The sequence below is a fragment of the Aotus nancymaae genome, unplaced genomic scaffold (assembly GCF_030222135.1).
Source record: "Aotus nancymaae isolate 86718 unplaced genomic scaffold, 86718_ANA_hifiasm-v0.15.2.pri h1tg000022l_1, whole genome shotgun sequence".
Lineage (NCBI taxonomy): Eukaryota > Metazoa > Chordata > Mammalia > Primates > Aotidae > Aotus > Aotus nancymaae.
In genome coordinates, this window is record NW_026988435.1 from 10,039,369 (window position 1) to 10,051,815 (window position 12,447).

Sequence of the window (12,447 nt, forward strand, 5' to 3'; positions counted from 1 at the left end):
TCCATTGCCTGGGAATATATATGAGATGATAACTCAGTTGTCAGAGTTGCCATAATAGCCTAATATTAGCATAGGTATTAAATATGTAATTAAGACTTCTAAGTGGGTAACTTGGTGAGATATACTGTGTGTATTTCCTTGATCAAATAATAATTTATCAACCTCACTGTTGTTATGTATTATGCAATTACTTGGAGGCTGACATTTCATATACACTGTCGTTATTAAAACAATCTGCTAAATTTTAGGTTCTTTATTTTAGAGATAAAACTACTTGATGTGTAAGAGTGAACCCTAATGTAAACATTGGACTTTGATGTCATAACGATGGATCAGTGTGGGTACATTGATTATAACAAATGTAATATTTTGGTATAGAAAGTCAGTAGTGAAGAAGGCTGTGAGAGGGTAAGGACAAGGGGTATAGGAGAAATCCCTGTTCTTTCCACTCAATTCCACTCAATTTCACAACCTAAAACTGCTCCAAAAATTAAAGTCTATCAATTAAAAAAAAATACTTGGTCTGCTTAAGTGATTTGCTCAAGGCTACTCAGGCCCCAGATATCCACGTATTTATAATTTAAACCTAGGTCCGTATTCTCTTTCTACAATACCACAAAACATTTTGTGCCTCAAAGTATGACAGCTTAGGCATCCTATTTGAAAATAAAATACAGATCTCAATGATTAATTAGAGTTTTTCTATATATCAGAAGAGAAGTAAATATTCTGTAATAACAACTGCTGTATATTAGGTCAAATAATGTAAAATTGCTATTATTATTGATTAATATTTTAAAATACATATTTTATCTTCTTTTGGTAAACATTTCACTCTAGATGATAACTTGCTTTCTTTAATTCCTCATTTGTTTTGTCATTTCCTCTGATGGTACTTGAACTGTATAATGATTAGCAAATAACCTGTGATTTGTAAAAAGGTATATGTTAGGCTGAGAAAATTGACTTAATATAAAATTGCTTTGCTTTAACTTTTTTGTCTTATTTATTTTTTTTTTTTGAAATGGAGTTTTGCTCTTGTTGCCCAGGCTGGAGTGCAATAGCGTGATCTCAGCTAACTGCAACTTCTGCCTCCTGGGTTCCAGCAGTTCTCCTGCCTCAGCTTCCCCAGTAGCTGGGATTACAGGTGCCCACCACAACCCCGATTAATTTTTTTGTATTTTTAGTAGAGATGGGGTTTCACTATATTGGCCAGGCAGGTCTCAAACACCTGATCTCAGATAATCCACCAGCCCAGGCCTCCCAAAGTGCTGAAATTACAAGCATGAGCCACTGTGCCCTGCCTTTTGTCTGTTTTTTTTTTGTTGTTGTTGTTGTTAAAAAGTCTCCATTGTGCTAATAGAAAACTACATTAGTATATACATATCAGAGTTCTTCTTTAATTCTTGATCAATTTGAAAATAGATGTGTAATTATTCCTCTAAAACACCTCACTAGTTGCTATATAGTATGTGATCTGTCTTCCTAATGATTAAATTCTTTCTTCTTTTATAGAATTGGAATGTTACGTGCTGTGCAATTATGCATACTAGATTTATGGCAAGAACCAAAGAAAAATTGTGGTTACCAGAAAGTAAAATAGTAAGTACAACATAAACATTGTGCTGGATACATAGAAAAATTTATCAGTAACTATAATTATTTTCTTTTATAGAATAGATGCAAAATACACATTTATCTCGCTGAAAATGTTGAATTGCTTTTTTTGGAGGTGAATTTAAAAAGCATTAAACATTTGATTAAAATGAATGATGTCTCATTAGTTACACCGTGTTGGGGGCAACCTCACACCATTTAAGGTCATGACTTTAATGTAATATAAAGGTTTCATGGTGTGTGTGTGTGTGTGTGTGTGTGTGTGTGTGTGTGTTTTCCTCTACTTTTATAAATGGAGAATGCTGCTGCCTGAAAGCTGTCTGGGAATTCAGCCAACGAAAGAAGAGGGTTGCAAAAACTCTGGGGACTTCAAAGAAAAGTGGCTGGCATTAGCTCGGTCCTCACTTTAAACTAAAATTAAAACAATGAACACACATGTACAGTAATCTCTCTTTTAAGGAAATAATAGAATGCTTCTATAGTAGTGTCAAGTGGAACAATTTGGTCCTGGCCCAAGTTATGCAGCTGTTTCACAGGAAAATGGCAAAAGGCTTCAGTCCAAAGCAGGCAAATAAGGCATGATTGTTCATAAACAGTCACTGGGGCCCTCACATTTAGAACAAGGAAAACAACATTAACATAAAGAAGGGCAGGTTCGGAACAAAAGCCTCAGTGCAACTTAGCCATGCCATGATGTTGTGATTTACACAAAAGATAGTGGTGTGATTTTGCCTACTACCAATATACCTAATTACTGTGAATATCTCATTCTTCAAAACATTACATATTAGTCAAATACTTTTTAAGAAACAATGAAGTTTTGGCTACAGATTAAATGTATTATTTAAGACAGCTACAAGATATAAATAAATCATATAGCCACTACTCATTCCCGATTTTCACATGCTCATGAAAGGTGGATCAGGTAAATGATAAAGATCATAAAATTTAAGTGCTTGGAGCCCCATTCAAAGACTAAGCTATAGTGTTGCTTCTCAGTGGTTCTTAAATAACAAAAAGAAGATACAGGTATAATAGTTGCAACGTAATGGAGTAGAGATTTGACAGTGATTACTGAGTAAAGCAGGTAATTCTAACCTGCCCATTGAATATATCACATATTTCATTTTAACGCCCACTCTTTTGTTCCTATCTTAAAATATGCAAGTCTCCCCATTATGTGTCATTATTATTATTGTGTTTTATTTTAAAATTTGTTTGATAAATTATTTCTCATTCTTTCTCCTTTCACGATTCATTTTTTGAAGTTGATAGCCTTTCCTTTAGTGACTGTCTTTACTTCCCCACTAACTACTAACTCCCTGATTAAACCATTTCAATTTGCATCCTGTTCTTTTTGCTCTAGTAAGACTTTTCTTTATGTTCAGGAAGATTTCCTTCTGAGAAAATCCAATGATTCAGTCTTCTCGTGATTTTTGTCCTCTCTGCCTCATCTGGCACTGTTGGAAATAGTATATAAACTACAGAGAGGCTAAAATTTAGACTGTTTTTAAAGAGATTAATGCCTTCATGCAATGGAGAAGATAGTTACTGTAAAAATGTAGAGAAGTTATTTAAAATAATTAGGAAGAACAAAAAAAAAAAAAAGATCCAACAGTCTAAGGAAGACAGGTATCAAAGAAGTTGACTCTAACTTTAATGCCAATATCCTGATAGTCTTCAAGGAAATATGATAAAGGGAAACTTGCGAATGGAAATATGATGCAAGAGAATAACTTAATACATATTTACTTGTGTACCACAGTGTACAGAATATAACATTGGGATCTATGAAGAGAAGGGCAACATATAATGACTACTTTACTTTGAAGATGTTGTGGAGCCTATGAGTTAATTGTCAAAAGATACTACATTAATTACAGATTTTTTATATGGCTATAAACTCATGGCAGAAATGATTAGTTTGGTAGAAATCTGACAAGTTTCCAGAAAGAATATAAATATAAAAGAAAGCCTATGAAAGGAGGATGGCAACAGTGAAACATATCATGAGACCAGCCAGTTCACTGCCCTAAAGCATCTAGGGGTTCACCTTCAGTGGTGAAAATTATTATCAGTCCCAATTATTGTCAGTCTAGTTTTTCAAAAGTAACTTTAACTGGAATAAGTGGAAATTTACATTTAGCAATTGAAGTAGCAGCATATAATTGAAAGAGTGAAAGCTTTGGGCAAGACTGAACTGAATTCAAATTCTCCCTCATTTTAAATATGGATGAAAAGGAAAATTTAGTTAACACTTTTGAGCCTCAGTTTTCTCTTCTGTAAAATAGGGAGCCTTTCTTATTTCCTTTATCTATTTGCAAAATCATAGTAATCAGAATTCTCTTGATAAAGGTAACATTTTCTATTTTATAAATCTCTTGAAATCATATTTTTAATAATAAATTACTGTACTTTTCATTCATCTGCAGTGCAGAGAATTACTACACATCCAAGATTATTTTTAGGTAACTGAAAAGAGACCCACTAGAAGACACATTCATTCAATTATATCTTAGATGAGTGATATAAACTACTTAAATATGTAATTATATAAAACATAGTCTAATGATTTCCATAAGTACAATAATGTTTCTACTGTTGAAAGTAGATATGAAATCAAAGAATCACTGTAAGACAATGGGATGCTACTTAAGCAGGATTTATTTATTTTCAAGCATTCTATAAAGCATGTTCCCTAACTTCACCTCTAAATGAGGTGAATTGAATATTAAACTTCACCTCTAAATGAGGTAAATTAAATATTGCATAAATTGTGTACCTAATCCAAATGTATATAAATGTACTTTTGGATAAATGTGAAGAAAAGAACGAAAACAATCTCTGTAAAATAATTAATAGAAGAGAGAACAGTTTTAAAATATCAAAACTGTGGTAAAGAGGGTATGGATTTGTTAATATGGTGAAAAATATAATGACATACAATTGATGAAGTTAAAATGTCAGGCATCTATCTTCCAATTCTTTTAGAAAAATTCCTCATCAGATAATATGAAACTTACACTTAAATAATATAAATGTTATTGGAAGCAAATTTTTAGTAATTTAACCTGATTTGCCAGAAGCAATCTCATATAGTCATATACAAAGAACAATTTAATTCCTCCCACTAAAATTTAAACAGAATTCAAATAAATAGGAATCTTTTAAAAAAATCAAGTAAATTACATAAAGCTAGGCCTAGAGTGTTACTATATTAGAATAAGCATATTGGTTTTAAATAGAATTTAAATATACATATTTAATATCCATATTTAAGTTTTGTTTAAAACCAGGTATTCTTTGACTGGCCATTTATAAACATAAATTTCAAAAGATAAAGTTTTAGAGTTGAAGTGAAATTAGAGCGTTGATGTGTATGTATTCTAATAATGAAATCACTTTACCATTAAACACATTGAGTTTGTGATCCTTCTCATTCATGTTTCCTGTTTCATTGGGTGTTTCATAAGAAATATAGATTTAATTTTCCTTTTATGAAAATGATTATCCATGTAACTTTAAAACATGGGCATATTTTGGGGATGCTTCAATATTTTCTAAGCTTTTCATGGGAGAACTAAATTCAACAACGTGCAGCTTTTATTAGTCTGATGATGTAAACAGTGACTGATTAAGCCTACACTCCATTCAGGTTAAAATATCTTACTGGAAAAAAAATAAAAAGAAATAACAGCTGAAAATCTTCCCAGAAACTTCACTAGAAGACAAAGAAAAAACCAGTCTTCCATAGACACTAATGAAGACATGGTTCATGAGGTTTTCTGTTTTAGAGAACATACATTGCCCACCAATAAAAGACACAAACTGTGGATTTCCACAATTAAAGCCTGTAATCAAAGCAAGATAAAAGAAAAAAGTAGAAAGCTTTATTGCTCATTAACTCACTTACAGTGGTTTTCCTTTGGATTCACAAGTCAAAATTAAAGGCTGTCCTTCTTGTGGAAAAGGAGTTGATGGTATAATCTTAACTGATGGTGTATCTAGAAACAAAAGAATATTAAGAAAGGCAATTAAACACATACAAAACTAGATATTTAATAACTGTGCATCATACTGTGTGTTCAGCATGTCTCATGATTTTTATAATTGTATATATTTATAAAGGATTTCTCAGATTTGCTAAAACAGGGTGTGTGATTTAAAAAGCTAACCTCCTGTCCATACAAAGCTAAAAAAAGTCTGAATATATTATCAGTACCTTTGTTGTATTACTTCTGAAATCTGAATTTAAAAGTGAAATTGCAAAAAGTGGTTCAGATGAATATCAAGCATTTCATACAACTGTTTCTTAAACTATTTATAGATGGCTATGAATACTATTATTATGGGCTGAATGCATTTATGTGCATCTGAATAACAACACTTTCATTGTTGCAGGAATACCAGGGGCTCACAAAAGGAACCCACAATGAACTCAAGATCAACTACTGTCTCACAAGCATTATGCAGAATCTTTTCAAAACGCAGTGATGCAGCACTGGGCACATGCTGCTTGCTCTGAAGTACTGAGTCACTTCCAATAGCATTTATGATTTTATTAAAAGTCAACATTTGTTATATATGCCACTACATGTTTGTTAGAAAATTATTTATTTCCATTTAACAATAAATCATCCCTAGTGGAAGAGAATTAATGAATACTTAAAGGCATGTATATTTATAACTTTTATGACATATAATATTCCTTAATCAATACAAAGATAGCATATTCCACAGAAGAAATGGAAAATAAGCTAAAAAAAGAGAGACAATATAAACACATTCTTTCTTTATGAGACTTTGCTAGTCCTGGCATTGTCTGGCCCACAGTCAATGTGGAATTGTCTTCTCCTCTTATCTTCACATTCTCTACAATGAACAAAATAGGCTCTGAACTCTCCAGAGGATCACAATTATTCTCATTCTTCTCTTCTTAGTTGTAATAGAAGAACGGATCTGTCCTGGTATTATATACATTATTTGATTTGGGAGCCAGTTAAATGAGTTACTACCAATTGCGTAATTTCCAGGTGAGTAACCTTATCTAAGGAAAAGATTATCTAGATTTTTCATATATCAAATAATAAACTATAAAATAAAATATAAGTTTATATCATACTTTAAAATTATATATGCTTTTCAAATACATTCTTCCTCAATTCTTTAAATAAGAGAATGCATTTAAGATAATAAAAAATAATATTCTGATTGCAAGTAAACATTCCAAATACATCACATTAAATATTTGTGATATAAAATGACAGGAAGAAAAATTAATCTGAAGAAGTATGACACACATTCATCATTCTTTTTTAACTGATAGAACAAAAAATTGAATATCAGATTTAAACATACTTTATTATTTTTCCATTATTAGCAAATCTATGAAATCATTTATTGACTAGGATAATCATATAATTTATTCTTCAAAGCAGGACATTGTTAAAAGAAAAATAAAAAATATTAATAATTATGCAGATGACAGGTGTGAACTGGACTGTTCTGGCCAAACTGAGGCCTATGGTCTTTTGACCTATAACTAAATACACATATTGCAAAATTTATTTTGCTCATGATATATTACAAAAGAAAGTTTAATTTTCTTGGAAAAAGTTTAAGGTGAAAGATCAGAAAAGTATGATTCTGGGAAACAGAATTGTGTTAATTTGGGTGTCTGTGATGTTTAATTTTGTGTGTCAATTTGACGAAACATTATTCTGGGTGTTAATGTGAGGATGTTTTTGGATGAGATTAACATTTAAGTTGGTAGACTGAGTAAAGCAGATGGCCCTCCACGAAATGAAAGGGCCTCATCCAATCTGTTCGAGGACTAAATAAAATGAAAAGCCTAATCCTCCTCCTCCAAGTAGAAAAACTCTTCCTGCCTGATGTCCTTTGAACTGCAACATTGACTTTTTTCCTGCCTTTAGAATAGAATGGAAACCTTGGGTCTTTCTGGGTATTGATCCTGAGACCTTTGGACCGGAACTAAATCATCACTAATCTTCAATCTCAGGTCATTAGATTCAGAGTGGAAATAAACCATTGGTGCAGTTGATCCTCCAGCTTGCTGACTCACTTTGCAGATCTTGCGATTTTGCCTCCAAAATCATATGGACAATTACTTATGATAAATCTCCTTTTACATGTATATACAGCCTATTGGCTCTATGTCTCTGGAGAACTCTAACACAGTGCCCAGTGTCCTAACAAACAGATTCTAAGGCATGTCTTTTATTGAGGGGGTAATGTGCCAGGTGGTAATCTCAGGAAGCTCTGAGACATGAGACAGGAAGGCAAGGAAGTAAATGAAGCCTGTGTTATTGAGCAGACTACACTGTGAGCAAAGCAAACTGAGTTCAATTCCACTGTGGAACTGAGAGTGAACAGAGGACATGACTCTGAGTTACCTTACTTGACTGGCAAGAGACAGGACTATTTATAGAATATTTCCAGTTATCACTTTTGGTTGAGGACTGCTCCCGGGGAATGGGTGGGGGAGGTGGGTGAGGAGGTGTTATTTCCCAGGCACTTTTGCCCTTCTCAGTACACAAAAATAGTATGTGCCAAAGGGAATGGATGATCACCACCAGGATCTGCTTCAGTAAGGTAACTTACATAGTGGCAGGCAGCTGTGAGAAAAGAGGAAAGCAAACTGCGGCTTTGTTCTACCTGTTTAGTTTAAGCAGTACAGGAGAGATGAGAATCTGTGTAACAAATGTTCCCTTGAAGCATGCTTCAGCATTCCCTTTAGATCTAACATACAGAATTTCAATTATAAACAAATGCCAAAGCAGGTAATATACTGAGTACATATTTCCATAAAACTCTCAGGAATAACCTAAATAACCTCTAAGTTACTAAATATCAAGAGATGTAAGACAGTATTCATTTATTTGACTTCAAAATTACTCAAAATGGAACTTAATTCCTGCTCCTAAGACTTATCTTTCCAAATAAATAAGAAAACAAAAAAGGAATTTATGTAAAGATAATTTTTAAATGGAGATTTAAAAAATTATCTTCCCTAGACTTCTTTGACAAATACATATGCTTCACTTGCTCCCCAACCCCCTCCCTGCCACAAACATAATCGTGGTTCAACCCTTAGGTTCCAGGCTACGTTTCTCAGATTCTGTTGGGTGGCATTTTTCTATATAGACTTTAAATGTTTAAGATCAGGGTGAATGGGATCCAAATTCTGTTGTCTCAAATTTCTCTGGGTCTTTTAAGCCTCACTCATATCTTTAGTTTCCATTTACTTACCAGTCACTCATGGATTTATATCATCGTTCAGTTTGCTTCACAAGCTTATTTATATGCAGCACATATGTGGCATGTTCACTTGGATATCTAAAAGGTATGGCACATTTGATGTATTCAACATGAACACTCAGTCTCCAATCTTACCCCCACATGTTTCTCCTTGACAGACCTCTATTTCTATAGATATGACTGACATCCACACAGCTACATAAGCCAGACACCTCTTGCTTCCTTGCTTTTTCTGTAATCAATTGCTCATAAACTCTTGTTACCCTTCTAAATAATTTTCAAATTAATTCACTACTGTTTTGTAATTCTGCAACCACTGTTTTAATCTAGTTTGCCAAAATAGTAAATGGTCTCCTTTGTGTCAAAATTTTAACCCTTTAAATCTTACTTTTATAACAAAACAAAATTACCTTCTCAGAACATAATCTGATCACATCAGCTTTCTAATTAAAACCTTTCATGGCTAATCTTTTCTATTAAAATACAAAACAAAATTATTAAACTATTTAAGTCCTACATACTCTGCTTACTTTAGGTTCTGGTCTTCTAAGATTCTATTTTATTCTTTGAATTCCAGGCTTTTTATTTTTATCAAGTTCTTTAATAATATGTTTCATTTTGTCTTCATACAAATGATCAGAAATGCTCCATTTTGGAGAGACTCCTTGCTTATTTAATTCTTACATATTTTAGAAATCTTAATTCAAATGTCATTTGTTAAGGGCAATCATTCATTATCTTCAAATTTGATCAGATATCATTGCATCATGTTCCTTTTTTCACCCTTGTATAACGTTCTTTTTAAAAGCCATTCATATATCATCCATGTCTTGGGTAGTATTTAAATGAAGTGTGTACTTAATAAATAATTATTAAATGAGAAAACGTAATGTTATTTTTATTTTCTTTTTTTGAGACAAGGTCTTAGTCTGTCCCCCAGTCTGGAGTGCAGTGGTGTGATCACAGCTTACAGCAGCCTTGACCTCCTGGGCTCACATGATCCTCCAGTGTCAGCCTCATAAGTAGCTGAGACTACAGGTGTGCTCTGCCATGCCTGGCTAATTTCCTTCCTTCCTTCCTTCCTTCCTTCTTCCATTTTTAAAGAGATGGAGACTTTACAGGTGTGCTCCACCATGCCTGGCTTATTTCCTTCCTTCCTTCCTTTCTTCCTTCCTTCCTTCCTTTTCTTCCTTCCTTCCTTTTCTTCTTTCTTCCATTTTTAAAGATATGGAGACACTGTGCTGCCCAAGCTGGTCTCAAACACCTGGCCTCAAGTGATTCTTCCACCTCAGCCTTGCAAAGTGCTGGGATTATAGGTGTGAGCTAAGATGCCTGGCCAGCAATAAAATTTGTGATATAGCTTCTCATAATCATTTTGATATACTATTCTAAAATATTTTAAATGCTTAATTGAAATTTATTGGTGCTTGATACACGTCTTAAATATTCAAGTTGCGAACCTTAGATGATCTTTTAATCTTAGTTCATATTAATTTAATTTAATGTGGAGTACTATTCAACCATGAAAAGAATAAGATCCACTCATTTTCAACAACATGGATGGAACTGGATAGATCATTTTGTTGGGTGAAATAAGCAAGGCACAGAAACACAAACATCACATGTTCTCACTTATTTGTGGGATATAAAAATTAACTCAATTCAACTCATAATCATAAAGAGTAAAAGGATAGTTATCAAAGGTTGGAAGGGTACTGGAGGGGTTGAGAGGGAGGTAGAAATGGCTAATAAGTACAAGAAGAAAGGTAGAAAGAATGAACAAGAGATACTATTTGATAGCACAACAGAGTGACTATAGTCAATAGTAAATTTAATTATATATTTTAAAACAAGTTACAGAAGGTAATTGGATTGTTTGTATCTCACAGAATAAGTGCTTGAGAGGATAGATAACCCATTCTCCATGAAGTGCTTATTTCACTTTGCATGTCTGTATCAAAACATCTCATGTACCCCATAGATATATACACTGATTATCTACTCCCAGAAAGTTTTAAAAAATAATAATATATTTAAAAAATGCATATTGCTCACTTTTACAATAATCTGCATTGGATATCATTGAATATCATTAGGTATATAAAAATGTCAATTTCTTTTTAATGCAAGTACCACATGTGTAAACTATTATTTACTCATCTGATTTTGGCAGGGGCAGTACTCAATTGTGAAGAGATTCATTTAATTATTCAGCCAAAGCTAGTTAATATTTTCATGATATAAATTTTTCCTCTTTAAACTTACCATTTTAGTAATATTCACCAAATACCTTTTTTTTTTTTTAACCACAAGTACTACATTGAAGGGGTTATTATCTTAAACTTAACTCTTCCTCAAATAATTGTTTTTAATGGCAGGAAGTAATTTCTGCTTTCATAAAAATCTCTGTCATTATTGTTTCTATTTATTTTCATCAGACACTTTATCATACCTAAGAGAGTTGATTAAGCAATGTTATTCTAAAAACATTTTAGTAAGATATCAATGATATTTTAGAAATAATACCTTAATGAGATTAAAACTACTATATTTTGTTATCTTAGCTAATCAAAGAACAGAAAAGTAGTCATCTCAAAACTCAGTTAATTTTGAAAGTTTTCACTTTCCAGAATGTTTTCAAACTATTTATTTTAATGTGTGAGACTCCTATGTAAACATATTTCTATTATTTATTTTGTTACATATTAAAATTAATGGATAATTTGTCAGAAATGGAAGAATGCACAATAGATTACATGTAGATGGTTTTATAAAATAATCTTAAATTGATGCCCTGACTGTGTTACTCCCCTTTTTACTGACCCAGAGATGAATAGTAATGAAGTGAATATTGCATCATCCAAATGCTTCCTTGCATGCCTTTGTCAAGTTATCTACTAAGAATTATTTTAAAAAAAGTTTGTTTTCTTTTTGGTGTCTGTTTTATAAATCAATTATGGATTTTCTTCTGGTTCACAGTTTTTCATTTTAAACATATTTCAAATGATTGAAATTAGGAGTATGTTCTAAACCAAATTTTCCTTAAATAGTAATTCCAGCCTTATTGTGGAAATAATTCCTGTATTTCCACTGCAGGATCAATGTCAGTTGCATTTAATCCTGCTGTACTATTACACAAAACAAAATAACTCTTTTCACTCAATACATTGGAGATATGTTTGATGTCCTGTTTTTAATTTACTGTTATAATGCATTGTACCAATTAGTAATAGTTAAAAAGGGAGTTAGAAAAAATGATTTAATACGACTGCTCTTTATTTATTCTAGCTTTGTCCTATATGTTAAACTCAGATTTTTTTTTTTTTTTTTTGGCAAACTAGCAATTTTCATGCTGTTTTAAAATGCCTTTAAATAAATCAGGTCTATCAACATGGTATTTATTGAATATACATGAATGTATGTAATATATATTATATATAAAATATATTTATAATATATCCACAACATTTTAGCATTCAAGAGCTAAGATATTAAGTTACTCAATGGTGTGTCTTTATATCTTATGCTTTATATATTGTAAGAGCTCTTAAG

The 12,447-nt window shown here is 32.2% G+C and overlaps 1 protein-coding gene across 3 annotated transcripts in view; it reads right to left on the reverse strand.

Annotated features, from left to right (window-relative positions):
- CADM2 (cell adhesion molecule 2) overlaps window positions 1-12,447 on the reverse strand; it is a 1,089,430-nt gene that overhangs the window by 114,494 nt on the left and 962,489 nt on the right. For all 3 annotated transcript variants that reach the window (XM_012454659.3, XM_012454658.2, XM_064380014.1), the window contains exon 7: window positions 5,531-5,621. In XM_012454659.3, the coding sequence (XP_012310082.1) occupies window positions 5,531-5,621 (91 nt within the window). The remainder of the gene's footprint in view (window positions 1-5,530; window positions 5,622-12,447) is intronic.